We start from the raw sequence: 25324 nt of genomic DNA, 5'->3' as shown, positions 1-25324 counted from the left end.
TAAGAAACAACATCGCCTACCCCCTAAAAGATCCATTGACACAATTTCCCCTCAAAAACAAAGGGTCGGGAGGTATCTCTCTCATGTTGTCATTGAATCCCCCAAAGTGCATATCCTATGAAGAAGAATAGGGATGGGAACCAAACTTGGCTTGGACGCTAACTTGAGGAATGTTCTGTTTGCAACAAATCATATGCTAGGACATGATGACTGAAAGACATCCATGTCATAATAATTGGCCTAGGTCAAGCAAAAGGGGTCCAAGAACATTTATAGTGTCATGCAGTATTTTTCTTGATCTATTGCAATACATCATCTAGGGGATGACTAGGAGAATCTTCAAAAGCTAAGAAAAATCTAAAAACAAAAGATACCCGTTATTGTCCAAGATCAATGAGTTAATCAAAAGATGCCATCCTACCTTAAAAGTGGTCGGACAAAAGAAACCTTGAAATAGCAGCTTGAACTTCTTTTGTGCATGTATTGCATGCTAATACTTGGAATCTTTCTTCACCTATATATATATATATATATATATATATATATCTATCTGAATGCACTTTACCGTTATTTAGGTTACAAATGCATACAAACTCAAACACCATGATCTACTACTCATTTAATACATAAAACTTGTGGTTGCCCCTATGAGAGACTTTATATTTTCTGCACAATCATGTTATACAAATGGTGTAAATCCACAACAATTCTTGTGCAAGTCCTAAATTGTGTAAATTCAGTTGGAATTGGTTTTAGAATAGCTTTATTTGGATTGTTTATTCCTTGACACATTCAGGTTATCTTGATCACCTATGATGCATAATAAATTATTTCCCATGCTTTATCATGACGAAACATATGAAACATAGAGGTCAAGCTTCCACCCAGCTTCACTGATGTTGCATGTAGATTGTGTGGAATAGAAGAAAAGGGAAATCCTGGTAATCTGATCCATACCCTCAGAAAGAGCAGAAACAACTAGTCAATTTGCAACCTAATAAATTGAGGCATATAAATTTTAAAATGAAACTAAACTTGATAACTTAAATTTATGAAGTAACAGGGCTTTTCCAAGCCCATCAGTCCACTCTATCATACACGTACAAAAATTCATATGAAGGTTATGAAAATGATCTTACAGAGTGGTGCATTCACATGATCAACAGAAGCCACAAATCGAACTCGTGAGCAGGCTGCAACAGCAGCAAGGCATTGCTGTGCTTCACTTTCTCTAAGACCCGGTCCATCAATGTTATGTACAATAACATATACAGCAAAATCAGACTCACTGCCACCAGCTCCATCAAGAAATGAAATATACTCTTGTAAGGAATGTGAATTGAAAGGTGGGGTATTTTTTGACTTGTTTCTTGCAGACATGTTGTCTACTTGATCCCATAAGACTTCAGCAATAGTAGATATAACCTGAAAAACAAGTGAACTTGGATATCAGTGGTAGGAATACGACAGAAATTGGAAGAGGCTGGAAAAATAAGAAACATAAAAATTATTTCTAATGACTGTACAATGATGCAGAAAGTCATGAAAAAATATCAAACATTACACTAGACCAAATCTATCTTCTTCAACATATGTAGCACAATCATGTCTACCGTTCTTAGCCAGTGTTGTAAGTTGTAACTTGTCTATGTACTGACCATCTCCAATGCCAGAAATTTCCATTTTTCTTCTAACATAGGACTGCCCTATAGAAAGTCCTTTTGTAACATCTCAATTTCCCCGGAAATTTCCATTTTTCTTCTAACATAGGACTGCCCTATAGAAAGTCCTTTTGTAACATCTCAATTTCCTTAATAAATTAGGATGTCACTGTAAGGGCCTCAAACATATTAACTGGAATAGTTTGCAGTCTTGATATGATGAAAAGTTGAAATCTATTATACCAAACAGAGAGATGGTTATATCACAAAACGTAATTAAGGATCTGCTCCAATGACAACAAGCAGCCTGAGATTTACACCAAAGGCGCCACCAGTTATTTACTCTAAAGGAAATCCCTTAAAAAAAAATTAAAGCCCTGTTGATATTTCATCACATGCTTAAAAGAGTGTTGAACAATAAAATTTTGGACTTAATCAAATCAATACCAAGCAAAGGATATTGGATTAAACTCTTTGCCCCTCTGAAGTAAGGGTTTGTCACTATGATAAAGGGTTTCTGTGTTGATTTTTGGTAGCATCGGATGTGCTCTGTTGATTTGGGGTAGCATCAGATGTGCTCTAGCCATGAAAATTGGTGGAGAGGCTAAAGCACATGATATCTCCAAGACTCAGAAATGGTTTGGACAAATTGTACCCGGTTTGGGAGATATTAAAATAATTAATATTTTTAATGGAGTTCCTAAGTCTAAACTTAGGAAAAATAAAATATTAATGGGTATTAACATAAAACTTGGTTAGAAGGTTCCAAAAGTATGGATCAAGCCAAATCTAATCTTAGACGTTGCTTAGAGATTTAATCTCGGCCATTGAAGGACCAACAGGACAAGTATAAGAGGAGGCTTGACGGTCAGCTGGAGAACACACCAGAGTGACCATTCATTCGATTTGCTAGAGCGGGGATGCTAAGCAAAGTCGAATCAGTGATTAGCAGCGAGGGGTAGTGAGTACTGGAGAGACAGGCAGAGAGTGACAAGAGACCAACACAGAGGCAGAGAGCGAGAAGCAGCAACCAAAGCAGGCCACATAGAGCCCAACAGAGACAGCGCAAAGGCCAGAGAGAATTCGATTTCATGGGGTTGGGTTTGCTGAGGATATCGAGTTAGAGATCAGTTGTAGTGAGGAGCAATTCAGCAAGGGACTTCAATCCAAGGCTGAAGAATACATATCAGAGACGTAGCAAAGTGTCGGAAGAGGTAGCGCAGAGCCTAGAAGGGCTGACGCAGAGGCTAAGGAGGCCAGTGCAAAGGACGCAAAATCCGTAGAGGAAGACACAAAGGACGCAGAAGCCATAGAGGAAGACGCAAAGGACGTAGAGGTTGATGCAAAAGCCGCAGAGGCTGATGCAGGCAGCGCAAAGGGTTGTAGAGGCTGACACTGAGCTGAAGAGGTTGCACTGAGGAGGTCATGTGGGGCAGACTGAGAGAAGTTCAACCGAGAGAGGGTGACGCAGTTCCAAAGGAGTGCTTGGAGCAGCTTTCGCTATCCAGCACAAGGAATAGTCAAAGTCACTGTGGGGTTGATCATTCAGTTGTTGATTTGTTGTAATATATGTCTCTGGAGAGAGGTACTACTACCAAGGATATTCTCTGAAGGGTGAGCCATTTCTGGTGCCCTAGTTGTATTCAAAAATCTGCTTAATAATAAAACCCTCATATATGCTAAACCGGTTTTCCTGCATTAGGTTTTTCCAGGGACGATTGTCCAAAAATAACGGTGTCCCTTGTGTTGTCTCAGTTTATTTTAGTTGTTGATCTGTATATTTGTGAAGGCTGCAATTGTGTTTACTTCGATATTTATGTTATTAAATAACTTGTTAATGTAAAGAACAAATAGGAGATAGTAAACCAGATATTGCAAAAGGGGTTTTTGATGTGTTAGATTCAAAAAATTTCACACGGTATCAAAGCAATTGCAGATCAAAGAGGATTGAAGAAACCAGCCAAAGAAATCTGAGAATTTGCAACAAAGAAGAAGTTGTCTCAAGAGACAACATTGTTCCAGAGCTGAAGAGGCAAGAGGAGGAGTGACGCAGTGCAAAGAGGGTGACGCAGAGGCTCACGCAGAGCCTTTGTCAGCATTCTAAGCCAGGAGAAGGACCAGAGCAGAGGAAGAGAGAGGCAGAATAGGCTCACGCAGAGTCACTTCATCCTTCTCAGCCAGGAAGGATTGACGCAGTTGACCACGAGAAGTAGATTCAACCTACACCGTGATTGCGCAGAGCCTGAAGGGCTCAAGTTCTTCAGTTGTCAAGGCTAAGGGAGTTGTGCAGATTGTGATTTGAGAAGCTGGTGGGACGTTGGTTCTCTCTATGCAGAACAGTGTCTAAGGAGACGGAACCAAGGTAGAGGGAAGCACTACCTCGACAGAGTTCTAGCCAAGAAATCTAGATCCGAGTTGCAGCGGCACAAGAGGATTGAAGAGGACTGATTCGACAGTTGGCCGAAGGATTTCCAGGAAGGAAGTCGAGACTCAAAGGGAGTCTAAAAGAGGAGCAGAGATGGCAGTAAACGGATAGAGCGATCAGGACAGATTGGACAAGGCTTCCAATTTTGTCACCTGGAAGGCCAGGATCCTGGCAATCCTGGATAAACATCGCATCAAGGACTATGCCTTGAAAACAGTGATTGTCCCAGTTGACCCTGATGCAAATGAGAAGCACGAGGAGGCCATGGCGAAGGCGAAACGCATGATCCTAGACGGGGTCAAGGATCGTGTAACACCACATATTGCAGAGAAGTCAACAGCAAGGGAGATGTGGGAGACCCTGACCACCTTATACCAAGGCTCTTCTGTGCAGCAGAAGATGTTATTGGATAATCAGTTGAGGTCATATCAGATGCAAAAAGGAGAGGAGATTGATCACTTCCTTCTCAGATTGCAAGGAATTCACGACCATCTTACTTCTGTGGGGTCTACACTGGATCCAAAATTTATGATTAGGACTGCTCTAAATGCAGTCTCCGAGGACTGGGAGACGTTTGTCCAAAGCATTTTGGGCAAAGTGACTCTCCCTAGTTGGGAGGAGATGTGGGCAGCTCTTTGACAGGAAGAGATCACGAAGTTGACTAAGGCAGGAAGTAGTAGTGAGGGAGCTCGAATCAAGAAAGAGGAGGAGGAGGATGCAGCTCTAGCATCTGCGGGACAACAAGGGGGTTCAAAAGAGGAAGAAGAAGGACATCTCCAAGGTCATGTGCTTCAATTGTGGGGAGCTGGGACATTATGCCTCTCAGTGCCCCAGGAAGAAAGGCAAGGGAGAAGCTTTCGACTCAAAGGCAGCTCCAGCAAACGCGGAGAAGGATGTCGAGATTGATGACGATTGTGCCATGAGTGCTCATGTGCCTCTAGAGAAGAGGTGGGGAGACATCGAGTTGTAGTCAGGAGGACTACATGCAGGGGCAAGATCCTTCAGGTGCCCAAACTCTTGGATCACATCCGACTACGGGAGCCCTTAACGACAGTAACATGATGACAGGTGTCGGGTGGACCAAAGTGTGGTGGAGCGGCAAGGCAGTGCTAGAGTGCAGAAGTCTATAGCAGCGCAGTAGAGGTTACAGCAGTGCAAGAGGCATAGAGATGTTTGTAGCAGCACAGTGGCAGCAGATAGAGCACAGTATAGCAACATAGGTAGCCTCATCATCACAATGCTTCCAGACTGACCGAGATGTTAGTATTTGGGTGAATTCAGTTACTTACTTCTCGGCAACTGAGTTGTAATGCAACAGTTAGCAGTCGCAGTGCTATGGGCAACATGTTGAGAGGGAGCTATAGTACAGATGTAGCAGTGGCAGTGTCAAGGGCAGCAGTGTAGTGGATGTGAGGCAGCAGTCCAGGCATCAACACAAGTACCGATGCAGAGGATCAGTGTGATGCTTCTATGGTGAAGCATAGCACATCCCTCGCTAAGAGGGAGTGTTGATTTTTGGTAGCATCAGATGTGCTCTAGCCATGAAAATTGGTGGAGAGGCTAAGACACATGAGATCTCCAAGACTCAGAAACTGTTTGGAGAAATTCCACCCAGATGAAGAGATATTAAAATAATTAATATTTTTAATGAGACCTTAATTCTAAGCTTAGGAAAATTAAAATATTAATGTGTATTAATATAATATGGGTGAGAAAGTTCTAAATAATAAGGATCAACCCAGATCTAATCTTAGTCATTGATTAGGCACTTAATTTCGGCCGTTGAATCATCAACAAGAAAAGTATAAGAGCAGGCTTAAGGGTCAATTGGGGACACACCAAGAGAAATCAAGTATTCGATTTTTTGGTGTTAGGTTTGCTGTAGAAATCAAGTTAGAGATCAGTTGCAGTGAGGGGCAGTTCAGCAAGGGATTTCGATCCAAGGCTAAAGAATACATATCAGAGAGGCAGCAAAGTGCTGGAAGAGGCAGCGTAGAGCCTAGGAGGGCTAACGCAGAGGCTAAGGAGGCCAGCACAGAGGACGCAGAATTCGTAGAGCCAGACGCAGAGGACGCAGAAGTCGTAGAGCAAGACATAGAGGACACAGAAGCCACAGAGGCTGACGCAAACAGCGCATAGGGTTGTAGAGGCTGACGTTGGGCTGAAGAGGCTACGCCGAGGAGGTTCAGTGGGGAGCAGATCAGCTAAGAGAGGGGGAAGCGGTTCCAAAGAGGGCGACGCAGTTCCAAAGGAGTGCTTGGAGCAGCTTTCGTTGTCTAGCACAAGGAACAGTTAGAGTCACTGTGGGGTTGATCATCCGGTTGCTGATTTGCCAGAATATCTATCTCCGGAGAGAGATACTACTACCAAGGATATTCTCTGAAGGGTGAGCCATCTCTGGCACCCTAGTTGTATTCAGAAATCTACTTAATAATAAAACCCTCACATATGTCGCACCGGTTTTCCCGCATTGGGTTTTTCCAGGGACAATTGTCCAAAAATAACGGTGTCTCTTGTGTTGTCTCAGTTTATTTCAGTTGTTGATCTATATATTTGTGAAGGCTGCAATTGTGTTTACTTCGATGTTTATGTTATTAAAGTACTTGTTAATGTAAAGAACTAGTAGGAGATAGTAAACCAGATATTGCAGTAGGGGTTTATGATGTGTTTAATTCAGAAATTTTCACATTCTACTCAATCAACTAGCCTTCTAGCTTCATAAACACTTGCTTTCTCTCCAAAATATCCCTTATAATATCACTTGCAAGTTCCACTGTTAAAATTCCAGGAGCAAATTAAGTACAATAATTTGAATCTGACTTAGAAAAAAAAACTCTATGATCAATATTATTGTATGGTTCCAGTAAAAACTCCAATAAACATCATGTCATATATTTATTAAAAGACAAGGAATACAAAACAACCTTCAGAGTTCAGACATGATACAGTGTAGCCAAAAAGACATAATCAGCAAGATTAACAGATTATCTAGTCAACTGCTATAAGAGTCTCAAATAGACCACAATCTCCACCAAACATCAAAGGGAAAGTTGAAACAATGTAACATAAATAATCAAATAATCAAAAGGGTACACAGGGCACTGGAATGCACTACAAAGGATTGGCTCAGAGGCATCACACGAATAGACAGTGGTTCCATCGCTCAAATATGCAGTTGGTTCGTGGCTCATTCATACCGCAGCGTCATTTCTCCTGATTCATATGGAATCATATACAGTACGTTGAGATAGCACTATTCAAATGACTGTGACTCACATTCATTCCTTGGTTTGTATATCCCCTCTGTGGCCCGCTTTCAACTTAAGAGGCCCACATCATACTTCGGTGGCTCAATGTTGTGGCTCATGGCTCGCATGCTGGTTATGGTTCGCTCTACACTCTCTGTCGCAGGTATCATATTTATCTGAGGTATCACATCTAACATTTGAGGCATTGAATCTATGAGGCATCACATTTTGTAATGATACTCTGTATAAGGCAGTGTATGTTAAGATTGTAATATATTGTAATGTTCCGAACTTAAATAACAGTCATATGCAAAGCAAAAATCGATTTGTAACACAGAAAATTAAAACAATCAATAAATGCTCATAAAACTCCAGAAGTGAGAACCAGCTAAGCCATTTTATTAATGAATGGAGCAAGTACAATAGTATGGAGAAATGCACCTGGGCTTGCCTCAAGGGCAAGCGTGACAGAACCCAGGTGATAAACAATAATCTCAAAAGCTGGAAATGACTGCTCCTCTAATGCTCTGCGATGCCCCCAAAAACTAGTGTGCTGACTGGAAAGGAACTGCAAGAATCCCCATCTCCAGTGCTCAGAAAATGTTGAAACTTTAGCCCCAAGCTCCTTGACCAAAACCCACAAAAACCCAGAAAGGTTTTGGTCTAAATCCAACCTCCCAAATTCGGCCTCCAATATGCCCTATGCCCTCCAAACTGCTCAAGAATACGGCCTGCAAGGAACACCAGCGAAATCCTCCTCCCAAGCTCCGAAAATGAAGCAATCTCCTCCACAAATGCTTCCCTTAGCTTCCCCAGCAAAGTTCAGCCTCAAAGATTGATACTCTACCTCCCATGTGTGCACCAAGTGTTGCCTCTGCGTTGGCCCAGGAAGTGCGAAAGTCACACTGCAAAGAAGCACTCTCCTCCAGCTCCCAAACTCTCCAAAATGACAGCAAACCTCCTATGCCTCCTCTCCAGAAAATCTCCCAACCAAACTCCACTGCAAAACACCACAAGCAAACTCGACCTCCTCTTCATTGTGTCCTCTAGTAATACGCACCACCTGGAGATGAATGCAACTGCTGGAAACCACAACGAAATCCTCCTCCGAAAGAATGAAGAAAAACCTTCCTAGGGTGGCACTCAAAGTCCCCGAAGAAAGGGTGAGCTCTTCGCTTGAAGAACTCGTGCTGAACAGCAAGTGACTCAGCTAAGCAGCTCGAGCAACCAAAGAGAAATCGATATGCCAAAAGATGATGAAATGAGGAGAGTTGCCTTCCTTATATAGATTTCGTGGAGCACTTTTTCCCTCCAATTTTCCCTCCATCGTGGGCCCTCACTTAACCATCGACTTTTCCCCTCCATGCAATTCGAACTAGGGAGTGCGTATTTCCCTAGTGTGGGTGGCCCCCACGTGGAACTTAACCACAACAAAATAACTTTTCCTAAGTCTAATCTCCTAATAAAATCGAATGGGCCCCACTATCTCCAAAATTGGCCCCAAAATGCAATAATTAATTTTGTTCCGAATTAATTTAGGAAGGCACATGACATATATACATCTGAGATCCTTGTTCATTTGTAATAGCAAAACCTGTTCAATAACCATGACAGTGATTTACATATATGTAGAGACTTTGATGTTCGGCCATTTATGTGTCGGTGGCTTGGTGACCATAACAATGATTTAGTTCCATAATGAATAATGCATATCAGTGATATTGTATATATTAGTGTCCATGACAGTATGGCCTTAACAGTGACATTAATGTATGAGTTTCACAATGACCTTCTTGCAAAAACAGCTACAGCAACCTTTGTCATGAAATGACAGTGACCTTTTGTGTATACTAGTGACGCTGTAAAGGTTATATATGTCAAGTATATGACAAAAATAGAAGTATGATGAAAGTGACCTTTGATATAATATTATAACTTCTCCCTTGATACAAGACAGTGATCTTCATGTGATTGGCAGTGACCTTGATATGTCAAGTAACCTTTTTGTATGGTAGTGATGGCAGTGATGATGACAGTGACATAAAATCAGTATGACAGTGGCAGTATATGGACAGGGATCTATGGTAGCTCATGTAACTGTGATGATGTTCCTTATGACATGAATGTTATTTCTGGTGACTATGATATGGCAGCAGCTCTCTAAAGATCAAATTGTTCAGTTCACAAACGTAGTTGTGCACTGACTTGGGTTGGCCCCAGGAGGCCAGATATGATTGTTGTATTTCATTATACTTTGTATCTCAGCTGAACAATTGATGAATATCTAAAAGAAGAAGAATTTGGTTGGGTTTTTCCCCTTATGGGGTTTTGCTCTGGTATCTGACCTAAACCTTGGTGTCTCTATTGTGCATGCTTTTCTTGTTTTTTATTGTTCTACTACATTGTTGATGTTATTGTTCTCTCTACATAATTGTTAAGGATGAAAAAATGTTATGGGGTGAATGTAATATGTAAATGATAAAAAGATTGAAAATGCAATTATCTACATCAGAGAACAATCAAGCCCTAAAATTTAACAATATAAGACCCTTTATAAGACTGACCTGTGTATTTTCCATGCAATGGGGGGACATCTATGATCCATATAGTTTTCTTCATATTTGTGATGAAAGACTCCTGGAAGACAAACCTTCGTCTCATAAGCCAATGATACTTCAGATTTTGAAAAAGGTTGATATTGTGACAGACCTAGTTGGACAGAATATACTAATCTTAAAACACACAAAGATGCCACAGATGATGGGATCATGACTTTATGAAATACTACCATGAAGATTAGAGCACTTTTGCTATAGATATAAGGCAATGTCTTTAAGACTCATTTGATGGTGACAAACCCCTGATCAAGTGGCAGATTTGAATTCTCATAATCTTTGAAGAAGTTTCTTCCTTTCACATAATGATAGCAGTTTCTGTTTAGAATTGTCCTCCGGGTTGTTTGGTCTAGTACATGTTGGGATGACAACATCTCTCTTTGTTACCTTTATGAAGACATCTCGTTTATTCATAACAGATTTTAAACACCCTATTTGAACGAACTCCAGGCAATTTTAAAAAGGGTTATCTATTTATTTTTGGCTATGGGATTGGGGACTAAGTTGGAGGAAAAGTGAGGCTCCATTAAAACATTGTTTTCCAACGTTTGAATGAAGGACATATTGTAGGAATTATGAAATTGTATGCAGTAGAAACTTGGAAATTGCTGCAAAGCCAAAGGGAGCCCCTTCATCTATTTGTGTAAAGCAATATAATCCCAGTGATGAGATTCACAGATAATCAATGATCTTCAAAGGTTGACATGATGACATGTTGTAAGGATTCTTCTCAAGGTACAGTTATTGTTTCCACGTCCATAGCAGGATAATTTGCACATGACAAATTTGTTGGACTTTAAATCTTAGGGTTTGTAAACCCTAGAAGTCTAGAAGGATATGGTTTTTGAAAGCCCTAGGGTTTGTGGATAAAACCCTAGAGCTAGACCTAGAGTGTTCAAAGTCCAAGTATGTTGATTTCATTAGCTGCTTCTTAAGTCTACGGTGTGGATAGAAAATTCACGGATGAAGAAACCCTAGCCCATACATCTCATGCCAGAAAGGAAAGGAAAGCAACATGCTGATGATGAGGACAAGGATGAGCATTTCTAGCATATGATGAGATTGTAGATGGATTTCAATGATTTCTGCAAGAAAGCAAGGATCAAGAGGGAGTTGACAAATCCTCCAATCCTTGGAACAAAAGAAAAATATTTTATCTGCCTCTCTTCCTTGATTATTATTGTCTTATTATTAGTTAGCCTCTTGTCTTTCTATCTTTTTCTTGGTTATAAGCGTTTCTTTCATGACGTCCTAGTGAGGACTACAAGTACATCGTAAAGGTTGCCAAAGCTCTAGCAACAAATGAAAGCATTGGGAAGAACAACGCAAAACGTGTGACAACAAGATTCTCCTAGAGTGATTTATGTTCAAGAGGGAGAAATTGTACTGACATTGAGAACCGTGCATGACCAGAAGAGCTCCTAGTTCAGAAAGAGCAGGCATGCTAGCAAAATTGAAGGATGCCATGATAGGGAAAATTGTGCGAAAAAGAAGTCAGTGGTATCTTCCAATACAAGATGAAGTATTCAATAGATGGAAACAAAGAGAAGTTCAATGCATGATTCGTGAGGATTCTCCCAAAAAGGCAAAAAGGATTATCAGGAGACGTTTGCTCCAGTTGTCAAGTACACTTCTATTAAAACTATTATTTTTGTTGCTTCTATTATGCTTGGAAATTTCATCAGGTGGATGAGGAGACCGCTCTCCTCAATGGAATAATTGAGGAAGAAGTGTACATGGAAAAACATCTCGACTTTGAGGTACATGAGAGGGAATCTCATGTCTGCAGACTAAAGAAAGCTTTGTACGAACCTCTAGCATGGTATTCTTGGATTGATGGATATCTGATGGGGCTTGGTTGATCTTGTTATTATATGATTTGTTTCTAACAAGAGCAAGACTCACATGACAAAGAGACCAGCAGTGGCAAGACAGTTTGTTTCCATGATAGCGGGAGCAGTCAAGCCCTCTTTCAATGTCAGAGGGAGTTGACCACTGAGTTCGAGATGAAGGATCATGGTTGGATACATTACTTCTTGGGACTAGAAGTATGGCAGAAGTTGGGAGAGATCTTCTTTGGTCAAAGGAAGAATATTATAACGATCCTTCAAAGGTTTGGCAGCTAGTCCATTTTCACTCCCATGGTAAATAATTTGAAGAAGCTAAGTGGCAAAGGGGGCAGCTAGGAATGCCACAGCAATAACTATTTTAGTGTCAAGTAGTTGTGGTGATGGATTCAGTGAAGAAAACTGGTCAGGTTATGGTTGAGCCGAGGCATACATCACAACATCTGTTGACGTACCAACATGGTAGATGTCTCAAATGTTGAAGTACAATTGCAGGGATATACAGATTCATATTGGGCAGAGAGTGTTCAAGACAGGAAGAGCACATCAGCGTGATGATTCAGTTTGGATTCTGCTATAATATCTTGAATGGGCAGCGAGTGGACACTTGTTGCACTGAGGATCACAAAGGCCGAGTATATTGCAGCTAGTTTGGCGAGTTGTGAAGCAATGTGGCTTTAGAAGCTACTCGCAAGATCGTTTGATCAAGTGCACAAGACAACCATGATGACATGTCGAAGCACATTAAGATCATGCTACACCACTTTCTAGACATGGTACAAAAGGGGGCAGTGAGGCTCCAATGCATTTCTATGGACAAGTAGGTTGTTGACATTCTCACAAAGCCTTTGTCCCAAGATAAAGCTTGTACACTTCAGGAACAAGCTTGGAGTGGTTTAGAACAATGTTGCACGAAGCGGGGACATTTTTTGGAAGCGAAGCCTCAAAAGCGTCATTTTCCAAAAATCTAGGAAGCAAAGCATTTATTATTATTATTATTATTATTATTATTATATTAAAAAAACATCCAAAATACCAAATTAGTTGTAGAAGATGTGAAACATGCTTATTTGTACATAAATCAAGATAGATAAGGTTTCCATTGTACATCAATAATTATTCGAGCATTAGCCATCTAGAATCAAGATTCCTCTCCTCTTGTCTAGCTTTTGCCTATACTTTGATTCTCTAGGGATATTAGTCAACATTGCCAAATTTTGATCAAACGGCCTAATCCAAGCCTTATAATATGTTAGAGAAAGCTTAACATGCTTGATTAACGATTTTGACTTGAGTGAAGACTACATTTTTGCTTAGGCCATGACAAATGAGTTCAATAATCAACACCACCAACATTGGGGAACATATAGGTCTTGCTACTCTTGATTAAATGTCAATCACATACCCTCATACATGATATAATCTAATGAAATGCCACAATCCCATTAATCCTAAAATCCTGAAAGTTGTTAAGTCTATTGAATTTTGAATGGGATATGAAATTTTATTTTCTCCATATGAAGTCTAATAAGGATGGAACTAATCTCAAACATTCTAAGTCATTTCATGGTAATGTCAAAAAGTCAAGTAAATGGATGAAAATGAAAGATAAAGGAGAATGTCACTTTTATTTTAAGAATTTAACATTACCAGTAGGGAGCATCTAAGAAGCGTCTACGGAGCATCAAGGGGGCACCTTGGGAGTGTTCGGAAATCATAATTCCACACATAACAGTTCAAAAACCCAAGTTAAGTCTAAAGAAAAAATTAAAAAACCAAGTCCATCAAGTTGTCCGCCTTTCTCCCAAATCCGCTCACGATCTGCAGTTGGTCCATTCCGGAACCACAGATCAGGCTGTCGCAGTTCTATTTTTTCCAGGAACTGCAAAAAAAGGCGGAACAATTGATTTGATTTTTGAATATTAGGTTCCGCCTAAGAATCGGTGGCGGATTCGTCCAAGACATGAATTCGCCTCCGGGTCTAGCTGGGAAAGGATCTTGCAACATTGGTTGAGAATGTTTTTGTTGTAGCATCAAGTGGCGGAGATTCTCCCTAGGTCAAGGGTATTCACCAAGTCATGGATAGTGGCCGGGAGCCATGTAATGGGCTAGGGAGATTTCCTAGTGAGCATCTGTGAAATTCTATTACAATTACTAGTTATTATTCTTCTATCCTTGCAGATTATTTGCCTTGTTGAAATTAATTCACGTTAAATACTGAAAATAACACAACTACAATTTCACAAATAAATAAACACAAGAACTAAGAAAAAAAACACAAAAAATTGACATCGGTATTGTTGAACAAATTGTCCCTGGAAAAACCCCGAAGGGAAAACCAGTTCAGCACATGAGGGCTTTTTATTATTCTTTAGCAATTGAGAAATACATAAGTGGCTTGTCGTTTGCTGGCAAAGGTCCGGCAAATTTATTTTTTCACTTCTGCAAGCTCACTCAAACTCTTAGAAGCAACTCGGCCCCTCTAAATCAATTTGGCCTCTCTATGTGACCCTAAATTGATCCAACTAGTGCATTTCAGTAAATAACTCGGCCTCTCTCAAAACTCACACCACTGGGAAAATAACTTGGCCTCCAATGGAATTTCGTTCTTCACTAGCAAATTCAACTTCTCTTGTGCAAATTGATCCCATTGGCAAACTTGCACTTGCCCCGACAACTCAACCTCTCTAAAACAATTCATGTGAAAATTTCATCTATCACAGCAACTGGAAATTATTTTCCTAATTGTTAATTTATTTAATAATTTATCTGCTACGCCAAATATCAAATAATTCACAGTGTGATTTTCACCAATAAACTGTGAAAGAAACTAGCGCTGAAAACTAAGAAAATACTAGCACACACACATACAATTTGACACATTTATTTTTGGACAAATGTCCCCGGAAAAACCCAACATGGCAAAACCCATGCAGCAACTAAGGGTTTTTACTATTATGCAACAATGAAATAATCTGAGTACAATCTGGTTGCTGAAATTGGCAATCCTATAGGGAAAAATACTGGCAAAAATATCTTGAAGGAAATTACCCTCACTACGAGAAATCCCAGCACTCGACTGCCACTAAAAAGCAAGTCATCCAATTGGGCTTGCGCAAGCTCTGCGTCAACTTGAGGCTACCTACCACAAGTGTTTCCTGGATTGTCTACTACTCAAGGTGTCTTGCCTGTTGCTGACTGGGAAAACGCTTCTCCGACACTTTCGAACCTCTGCCTGGCCTATGGAACTAAAAACATCTTCCTTCCTCAACAAATCGAATTGCCCGCTGAAGCTTTTGTGTTGGGACTACGCAACCTCTGGAGAAATCTCGGCCTCTCTGCAAATGCACTCGTCCGATTTGGAAATCCTCTTTCGGATTTGCTGCCTCTGCTCCTCACTGTCTCTACTCCCTTACTAAAGCTCGAATTCTTTCAGCGTTGTTGGCTCTCTGAAAATTGAACCCTCCAAGGAATTCGAACTCTTTGTAGTTATCACAAGTGTCTCTAGTGTGTTCTCCATCTACCCATCAACTTCTTCTTATAATCCTCTGTTGGAGCACCAATAACCAAGATTAGAACTTAATCAAGGGCCCAGCTTAATTCCCTGTCAATCCGTGTGAGTTTCTAGAGAATTCTCACCTTATCTCAATTAATATTGATTAAATAACCATATTCCCTAAGTTTAGACTTAGGAAATATTTAAAAGTCGGCTAATAATGTAATTGAGCCATTTCTAGGTGGAATTTCCATAAACATTTTCTAGGTTTTGGAGATATCATGTGTTTTAACCTCTCCACAAAGTTTTGAGACTAGAGCACCTCCGATGCTACAAAAACTAGCATTCCCTTTTAGCGAGGACAGTGTTTTAATGTTTCCCCATTGCTGCTACAACACCCTATCTCTGTATCACCCCTTTGTCATGTTGTTGATGTCTGGCCACTACCCACTAACCACTACACAACTCTGATGTTGCATTTGTGTTGCTGCTGACACTGCCATACTCCTGCCAACTCTGCATCTACACTACAACTCCCTCTCATTTGTTGTTGTTGCAACTGAGAAGCATGCAAAATATTGAATCATCTGTGTTCAGTATGATGCATCTGTCACCTGAGCATCTGACTACTATTAGCCACTGCACTGTCCACCAAGTCCTCTACGTTGTTGTTGACTCTGCACTGTGCCACTTTGAACTGCCACCAACTCTGCACTACGCTCCATATCACCTGACTGCTACTAGTCTACAACTGTCACTCTAGAATCTAACTGCATCTCTAACATTCATCCATCTTGCTACTAAATACTGTGGGCCTTCATAGCCAAGTGATGATGCATGAGCTGGACTCCTCAATGGACCCTGCCCAATCTTTGCAATCTCTAGGACTACAGCTCCAAATCACCCCAATTCTCTCCTAGAGGTATAGCGACAAACATGCCAAACTCTTCCTCCAGTCTAGAGGACAAATGGTACATCTCTGTTGACGTTGTTACGTGTTCTTTCTTGTCCTTATTTTTAAGATGACAGTGCGTGCTGTAGTGACCAAACTCACCACGCAGGCCCTTCTTCTTCTTCTTCTGCTCCCCCTGCCCCTGACCAGGACCCTTAGATGCTAGGGCCACATTCTCCACCTCACTCTTCAGTCCCTTGTTCTTGTTGTCGTTGATGGTACTCTTCAACAGAGTACCTACACAACTCTTGTTGTAGATCGGACCACATCTTGTCCCACTTTAGCAAAATGTCTCTGCCCAAGTTACTCTGGACAAATACCTACCAATCCTCTGAGACATTATTCAGTGTCAATCGTACAAGTTATGTGGGTTGGGGTGCCTACCCAATGGCTGATAGTTTATCTTGGACTTCCTAAATCCGAGTGATAAAGGCATCTATGCTCTCGTCCTTCTTCATCCTAGTACTCCTCAGCTTCTCCTAGAGAAACATCTTTCATTGCTTGGAAGAACTCTGAAACAGCTCAGACAAAGCATCCCACATCTCCTTGGTTGTTCCCTTGTCTGCCACATGTGAGACCAAATGATCTCAGACTCCATCCAAAATCATCCTCTTTGCCTTAGCCATTTATTTCTTGCACTCCTACTAATCGAGGTCTTAGGGAATTGCTACCACATTTTCTGCATAGGTTTTCAAGCCAAGTTCATCCAGAAGGAAGGACATCCTAGCCTTCCAAATGACATAGTTGGAGGCTCCCTCCAACCTATCCTGATCTCTAAGAGCCCTATTGTGGCCATCTTTGATCTGTCGAAAACCCCCTCTTTCCCTCTGCTTGGTTGGTGGATCTGCTATACGCGCTCCCTTGTGGAGTGAGGAAATCTGCACTCACCTACTGTCAATCTGGTTGGAAAAGTCGAAATTTTGAAACTTGAAGTCCCATGTGAGAAATTTTCCCTCGTGTATGCTTTTCTCTTCCACCCAACGTTGATTTTGTTGCTACAAAACCCTCTACGTCCAACCACAAAATTGCTCAGAAAAATTTAAGTTGTTGTTGCTCCCTCTAACTGTTGGAATCATTATTCTGGGCAAATTGATTTTTCTGCCAACCTGCAACTGAAAATCGAACACTTGCCCAGGAATTCGAACTACCTGTTTGGGCACTGCGCAGTCTCTGAGAATTTCAACCTTTTGTTCCCTCTAAACAACGGAATTCCCTTCTCCACTTCTAAGCTTCCCAGTTGATCACTCACACTTTGATAGCATGTAAAAAAATCAACTATCACAGCAACTGGAAATTATTTTCCTAATTGTTAATTAATTTAACAATTTATCTGATACGGCAAATATCAAATAAATCACACTGTGATTTTCACCAATAAATTGCGAAAGAAAATAGTGTTGGAAACTCGGACAATACTAGTACACACATCAAATTTGACACAATTATTTTTGGACAAATGCTCACGAAAAAACCCAACCTGGGAAAACCTTTGCAGCAATGAAATTATCTAAGTACAATCTGGTTGCCGAAACTAGTAATCATGCAGAGAAAAACACTGGAAAAAATATCTTGAGGGAAATTACCCTCACTCCGAGCAATCTTGGCACTCGATTGCCACTGAAAAGCAAGCCATCCAATTGGGCTAGCGCAGGTTCTACGTCAACTTGAGGCTGCCTACCACACGTGCTGCCCAAATCATCATCTAATCAGATCGTCCTGCCTACTGCTGATTGGGAAAACGCTTCTCCGACACTCTAAAACCTTTGCCTAGCCTCTAGAACTAAAAAAGTCTTCCTTCCTCAGCAAATCGAATTGCCCACTGAAGCTTTTGCGCTGGACTTTGTAGCCTCCTGGAGAAATCTCGGCCTCTCTGCTAACGCACTCACTAGATCTGGAAATCTTCCTTCAGCTTCACTGTCTCTGCCCCTCACTGTCTCTGTGTCCTTACTGAAGCTCGAATTCCTCCAACACCGTTGTCTCTCTGAAAATCAAACCCTCCAAGGAAATCGAACTCTTTGTGGTTCTCACAATTGTCTCTAGTGTGTTCTCCATCTACCCATCGACTTCTTATAATCCTCTGTTGGAGCACCAACGACCAAGATTAGAACTTAATCAAGGGTCCAGATTAATTCCCTGTCGATCTGTGTGAGTTTCTAGAGAATTCTCACCTTATCTCAATTAATACTGATTAATTAACCATATTCCCTAAGTTTAGACTTCAAAAATATTTAAAAATCAGCTAATAATCTAATTGAGTCATTTCTAGGAGGACTTTCCAAAAACGATTTATGGGTTTTGGAGATCTCATGTGTTTTAGCCTCTCCACAAAGTTTCGAGACTATAACACCTTCGATGCTACAAAAACTAACAATTCGCACTAGCTGGAGAAATTCAGCCTCAGCAGATAAATCGATCTCCCTCTATCACTGAGAATCTGGAAATCACTGTGAAGAATCCTTCTCCGACAAATCGATCTCAATCTTTGTTGATCCCTACTACTGGTGTCTCCCACACTATCACTATGCCCTTCTTATTACTGCCTATTCCCTTGAACTCTACGATTTGATCTCCAATGGTCCCATCGATCTTCACTTATAATCTCTCGTTGATGTATCAACAGACATGATCGAAGTCCAATAGATGGTTAAGATCATTTGACTTATAAAAATAGCTTTTCTAGAAGTCTTTAGAGCAAAATCAATTTGTCTCAATTAATCTCGATTAATTAACCAATTTCCATAAGTTAGACTTAGGAAAATTAGTTAAACTGGCTAATTAATTTAATTAAGACAATTATAAGAGGTCTTTGGTAAGGATATAGTCACTCGATTAATAGGTCATTAGTCGCTGGCGAGACAAGGTCATGCCTCCCCACACCAAATCCACCTACAAGTACATCCTTCCCTACCGAAGAGTGCCTTAAGTCATTAGTCAACTCCCTAGTCATGTTTCCTTATTCGCTACCCTCAAAGTTAGACAAAATCGCTACCATCAAGGTCAGTATGTGTATCAGTCACGTTGTAGATAGCCCCAATATCGCTATCAGTCATGTCACTTGGAAAATATTTCAAGGTATTGAAGATAATTAGTCCATTGTGTTTGTTAGTCTCATAAACACCATCTAGGAATATAATAGTTGTCCGAGCTAGAAAAACTAACAGCATCAAGGCCCAAAGTGCTCCCTCGGTCAGGAGTTACCTGGCCATAATGCCAAGGGTTACTTGGATGGTGGGTTAAGTGAGTGCCTCATAGCATCGGGCAAGTATTTTTACTATTCAATAGCATGTGACAACATGTGGTCACATGCGAGAATGGTAAATGGGCCCAAGGTTTCACCATTTGTCCAAGGGTGCCTAACATTGTTCCAAGTGACGACTTGTTGGGTTGGTGAAACAAGGACTAGTATTGTGTCAAGGGGAACCTGACCATCCAACGGGTAATTGGCTTGTGGGAGACTAGATCCTTTGCAAAGGAGATGTGACTAGCGGGTAACTAGATCCCCTTGCATGATGCTAATGCAAGATGTTTTCCATGTGGTTCTGGTATAGAACATGAGGTGGATGGATTCATCAACATATCTGAGCTCATTCAACCTTTTCTTGCGATGGGAAAATTTTTCAACAAGAGAAGATCTGAAGAAGTCAAAGAGAATACCTCCCTAGATAAGAGGGAGTGTTGAATTTTTGTAGTTGCAATCAGTATTCTTCAATTATAATAGCCCACAAAAATAAAAGAGAATGAAAATTCTAATTTGGATTTAAGTCAACTCCAAATAAAAGAGGTAAAAAGTTAAATTTCAAAATTCAAAATTATTTTGCCTCCAAAAGTCAAGTCATCCCTCCAAGAAGTACAAGTCAGCTCAATGAAAAGGCACACCTACTCGGGCCTTTTCAACCACTATATATTCCTATTTGTCCTCACTCATTTGGCACTATAATTCGAATCACTCAATCATTTGTTTCTGTTCACAAGTACAAAGGGGAGAGAGAGCAAAAAGATGAAGTTTAACCTCTGTTGACCACTGAATCTTGTAGGCAGCAAAATGAATCTTTCCGAGCACAATTATGGGTACCAGACCGTATTTTTCTAGGCAGGAGTAACAAGTCGAAATTTGGCTTGTCTCTGGAAATTTGACCGTGGATTGACTATGGCTATTTCGTGGGCAGTTTGACCAAGAGTTTGACATGTGTCAGTTGCTAGTCAATTTGACCTTGTTTAAACTTTAACTGGAAAAATCATATTGTATCTCTTGTTGAATTGGACAACTTCTGTAAGAAATGGTTGTTGGGTTTCTCCCAAATTAGGGTTTTCTCTTGTTGAATTGGACAATTTCTCTAAGAAAAGGTTGTTGGGTTTTTCCCTAGTTAGAGTTTTCCCAAGGTAAAAATGTGTGTCTCTTGTGTTTGGCTATCTCTTCATGATCCTACTATCATTATTGTTTTACAGTTGAGAATTTCTACATATAATTGCTTAATGTGAATGTAACACAAGAGGAATTAATTAAGAAATCATTGGAAGAAATTATCAAATTAGAAAATCATGAAAAATCAACATGTAGTAGTCAGATAAAAACTTGGTTCCATTCTTTTAGCCACTCTTCAAGCATAACGAAGCAACCTACAATATTATCAAAGCTCAAGTATCATCTCTTAATTTGAAATGTTGTTTCAGGATTGAAATAGTTCACAAGTCAAAGATCTATCCAGGACAGACGAGACATATAGTCTTCATATATTTATAATGCTATATCAAGTAATTTCGAAGATATTACCTTAGTTACACTAAACTACTTTTATAAATATTACATATGCTGAAATCTTTGTCTTGCTCTTTTTCTTTTTTTTTGTCAATCAGTTATTGAACAACGAAGATGTATTAAGGGGTTTTATACCAAATTAAAGAGAAGACACATTGGGAGCTCCACACAAGCCAAGCTAGATGATCCAAATTTCAAAATAAAGAAAGCACGCCATATTCCCATGCAATGGCCAGGATAGGGATTAATCAAAAGTATACACCCCTTCCCAAAATAAGATGGTTTTCCTGGTTACCTCCTAGGAAAGATGCTAAAATTATTCATGGCATTAAACTCATCTTAACTTCAATAAAGATCCAAGATTGAGAGCTACTCAAAGAGATAAAATATTGTGGGAAGCTACATCTTATATCATTCTCAATTACTTTCCTGCTTGCCTGTGCATCGCTCTGCAAGCTACTTATTTTCCTCTCCTCACAATCAACAACAAACACTTGTGGCTCAGAGTATGTAGAACCTCTAATTAACCACCTTATAGAAATCCCTTTAACATCAAAAGCAACAAGTGCCTAACCCTACCTAACGCCAAACAATATTTGATGCTTCTAAATGATTATTGCATGGAAAAATTCCCAGAGCGATAGAATATATTTCATATAATGACCTTCTTATGTTGTATTATAGTTTTTTTTAAATACATCTTACATTTACAGTAAAATATTTACAAACAGCGATGCAAAATGTGAAAGGTCACATACAATGGACATTTTAATCTCTTCCATAAAGCATAAAGTTGGAGTAAAATCAAAATAAGCTATGGAGATTGAACATCTTCGATCAATAAAGCACCCTTGGGGAGAAGTTAATGGTGTATCTCATCTCGCTATGTAGCCACTCAATGAATTGTTCCTCTAATTGTTGTGTAGTGTGGAAAGAATTAAAAATTAAAAATTAAAAACAATTGAAAATAAAAATAAAAAAACAAAAATAATATTTTATAATTAAGTTTAAAATATATATATATATATGTTGAAGCCCGGCTACAACTATGATCAAGAAAATGCAAAATACGATATATATATATATATATATATGTTGAAGCCCGGCTACAACTATGATCAAGAAAATGCAAAATACGAAAAACAAACCCACATAATGTTTTTGCACAATGAGTTTTTTATTATGTCATACAGTGATCTCAAAAATCAACAACAACAACTATCTTAGATAAAGGCTAGCCTTTTATAAAAAAATTCTAATGACTAGTTGACTTCTACTCTAGGAAAATACTTTTTACAGGTCACCCACGTGTTGGAGACTAAGTAAATTTTATAAAATATCTCATTTACATTAATAATTTTCCCAAAAGGTGGGTAGACTTCGCTCATAGTGACCCAAGAAGTTCACCGTTCCCTTTTCCATGTCCCTAGAAGTTGAAAAATGTCCCAAAATGCCCAATTTCTCCATAGGAGACCCAATACTCATTTAAAATGACTACATGTGGTTCAAAATAATCCATAGACAATTTCCTTTGCTTAAGGAAGACATCAATTTGGTGGGAGAAGGAAACCTTTGACTTTGTAACGCCTAGAAGTTTGTCCGCTTGCTAGTTTTTTGGTCCATAATACCCTAAAATTCCATTTTGACCTTCAAAAGCCTAGTTGACTTAACTTAAAATGGATACAAAACTCGACCTTGCCACCCTTTTCTTGATCCTTAACACCTTCATGATTTTGACACTTTTGCCACCTAGGTTTGCTATGATTTTCCCGAATTTCATCTATGTCTTACTTCATTTTGCCTCATATTTCCCTGCATTGACACATCATCATGCCCTACTGAGGGATCTCTAATACCTTCTATGACTCAAAGTCATATATAGAATCTATGACTCATAACCATGCAGTAAAACATAGGTGTACCTTGACACAGGTTGGATGTGAAAATTCCTGAATCTAACACATCAGAAACCCCTACTGCAATATCTGGTTTATTATCTCCTACTTGTTATTTACATTAACAAGTTATTTAATAATATAAACATCGAAATAAACACAATTGCAGCCTTCACAAACATACAGATCAGCAACTGAAATAAACTGAGACAACACAAGGGAAACCGTTATTTTTGGACAATCGTCCCCGAAAAAACCCAACGCGGGAAAACCGGTGCAGCATATAGAGGGTTTTATTATTACGCAGATTCTGAATACAACTAGGGTGCCAGAAATGGCTCACCCTTCACAGAATTGTTGGAAATACTGAGAGGAGGGATAAATCAATATTTCTTTTCAATTATTATTTTTACCAGTTAAATCATTTATATTTAGAACACAAAATGAACAATAGGAATAAATGCTTTTATTAATATAATCTTTACAATAAGTCGGGTACAAATTACAATATATATAAGGCTCCAATCTGTTGTTAAGCACCAACTTGACCTTTTGAGAGGCTCCAACCTCTAGGGCACCAACCCTATCTTCTCAAGGCACCAACCTTGTGTTTAGGAGCACCAACTCCAAGGAAACCAATCCTTCAAATTCTGAGGCACCAACCCCAAGGGCTCCGACCATATCTTGTCAAGAAATGTTTTGACTGTATTGCACTGCTCTCAAAATCTTCTTCATTGTGTTCTGTCAATCTACAGCTTCCTTCTTCGCTCGGCCTTCGGCTTCTACTGCACCTTTTGCGTCTGCTAGACATTCGGCTTCCTCTGTTTCTTCCAGTTCACAAGTTGTGAACTTTTCTTATTCTCTGTGATTGATGCCTGATACGCCTCACAATTACTATCAATCATTTCAATTAGTTCACACTTATGGAATTGCAAAAAACAACATATCACAGCATTATGGAACAAATTTTTAGATCCAGAAGGACTCAAATCTCAAGAATATATCAATTTAACTTTAGACATTCTGATATTCTCCAAGTTAAGTTATGTAACTTACTAGTGACCTAAATGTTGATTAGAAGATACCTTCTTTTTGGTGAATAAAAGTTCTGGTGAAGAGGAGTGCTATTACTATTTTCCAACGTGCCTCCAAAGAAAGACACTACACCAATTAAATCTACTAAAGGGTCATCCTTGACTCATCAAGAAAGTGAAGACTTACAATTTAGGTTATCTCAATTAGAGAAAAAAAACTAATCAAATGTATCCTAGTATGTTGAAAAAGGTGGATTTATCAGGTTATCAATAAAAACCTAAAAGAGATGCAAAATAAGATGAAAGAAAATCCTCTGTTTTGGGATTGACCGATGTTAACCATCCTTTGATTTGGTTTGACTTTGGTTTGTCTGACTTGAAAATTCTCTATTTTGGAAGGCCGAATTGTTTGCAAGAGAGATCAAACATTTTTGGGTTGTTGACCATCCTTGACCGCAGACTTTGATTGAAGTTGACCGTAGTTATGTGCAAGTTTGACTGCATGTTTTATCCTTACTTTGACCGAGCTTTTAGTGATTGTGTTGACTGAACTTTGACCAACAAAGAAGGCCGCATCTTTTTACTACTGATCGAGTTGATTTGGAGGATTGTTGACTGTTGACTAGTGAGGGTCGCTGCTATTGTTGACTTTGACCAAAATTGCAAATTTGATTTGTTGACCAAATTTGGCTTTTGGGGTTTTGATTGAATTGGATATTGGTTCGTTAAAATTTTGGATAGTCAAAGGTTTGACATTGACTCATTTTTGATGAATTGGAACATTGTATCTCTCTGTTGAACTTTTGATGACAATCTAATAGAAGAAGAATTTGAAGAAAGGGTTTTCCTCCTTGTGGTGTTTTTCCCTAGTCTTCGACCAAATATTGTGTCTCTCTTGTTCTTGGTTGTCTTCTATTATGCATTGGTTTATTTTTCTATCTACAATTGCTTATTGTTGCTGGAGGATGGAATTTATATTGAATAAAGTGATTGCTAACTGAAGAAGAATTGTAATAAGTGATTGTGTTAAGCATAGAACACTGGAAAATTAACAAATTTGACTAGAAGTATGCCCGGAAAAGCTCCAAAAAATATAACAGGTAGACTACGGCTTTGAAATATATTTAAACTCCTAAATCCACTTTAAAATGTACCCACACAACATAACTAAATTAATGGGGATTGTGTTGTATGGTACAAGCATGACTATACAAATCAATTGGAAACAGCAGTTTACAAGCATGAGATGCGATGGGGTCAGAGTAAGGACAGGAGAACATCATCAACAATGGAGGCTACTATGGCCAGGACAACAACGATTACAGCTACCCAACAATGTCTATGCAAAACAGAGGAGTAGGACAGAGTTTGATGACGAGGTCAATTCATATGGCA

At 39.5% G+C, this 25324-nt stretch overlaps 1 protein-coding gene across 4 annotated transcripts in view; it reads right to left on the bottom strand.

Moving 5' to 3' along the window:
• The window catches only part of ORC2 (origin recognition complex second largest subunit 2), a 384272-nt gene that overhangs the window by 189537 nt on the left and 169411 nt on the right, over positions 1 to 25324 (bottom strand). For all 4 annotated transcript variants that reach the window (XM_089432855.1, XM_089432856.1, XM_089432858.1 and 1 more), the window contains exon 6: positions 1140 to 1425. In XM_089432855.1, the coding sequence (XP_089288981.1) occupies positions 1140 to 1425 (286 nt within the window). The remainder of the gene's footprint in view (positions 1 to 1139; positions 1426 to 25324) is intronic.

The sequence above is a fragment of the Pinus tabuliformis genome, chromosome 5_1 (genome assembly GCF_031772625.1).
Source record: "Pinus tabuliformis cultivar Carrire ecotype Pingquan chromosome 5_1, CPIR1, whole genome shotgun sequence".
NCBI classification, from domain to species: Eukaryota; Viridiplantae; Streptophyta; class Pinopsida; order Pinales; family Pinaceae; genus Pinus; species Pinus tabuliformis.
This window is presented reverse-complemented; position numbering and strand designations above follow the sequence as displayed.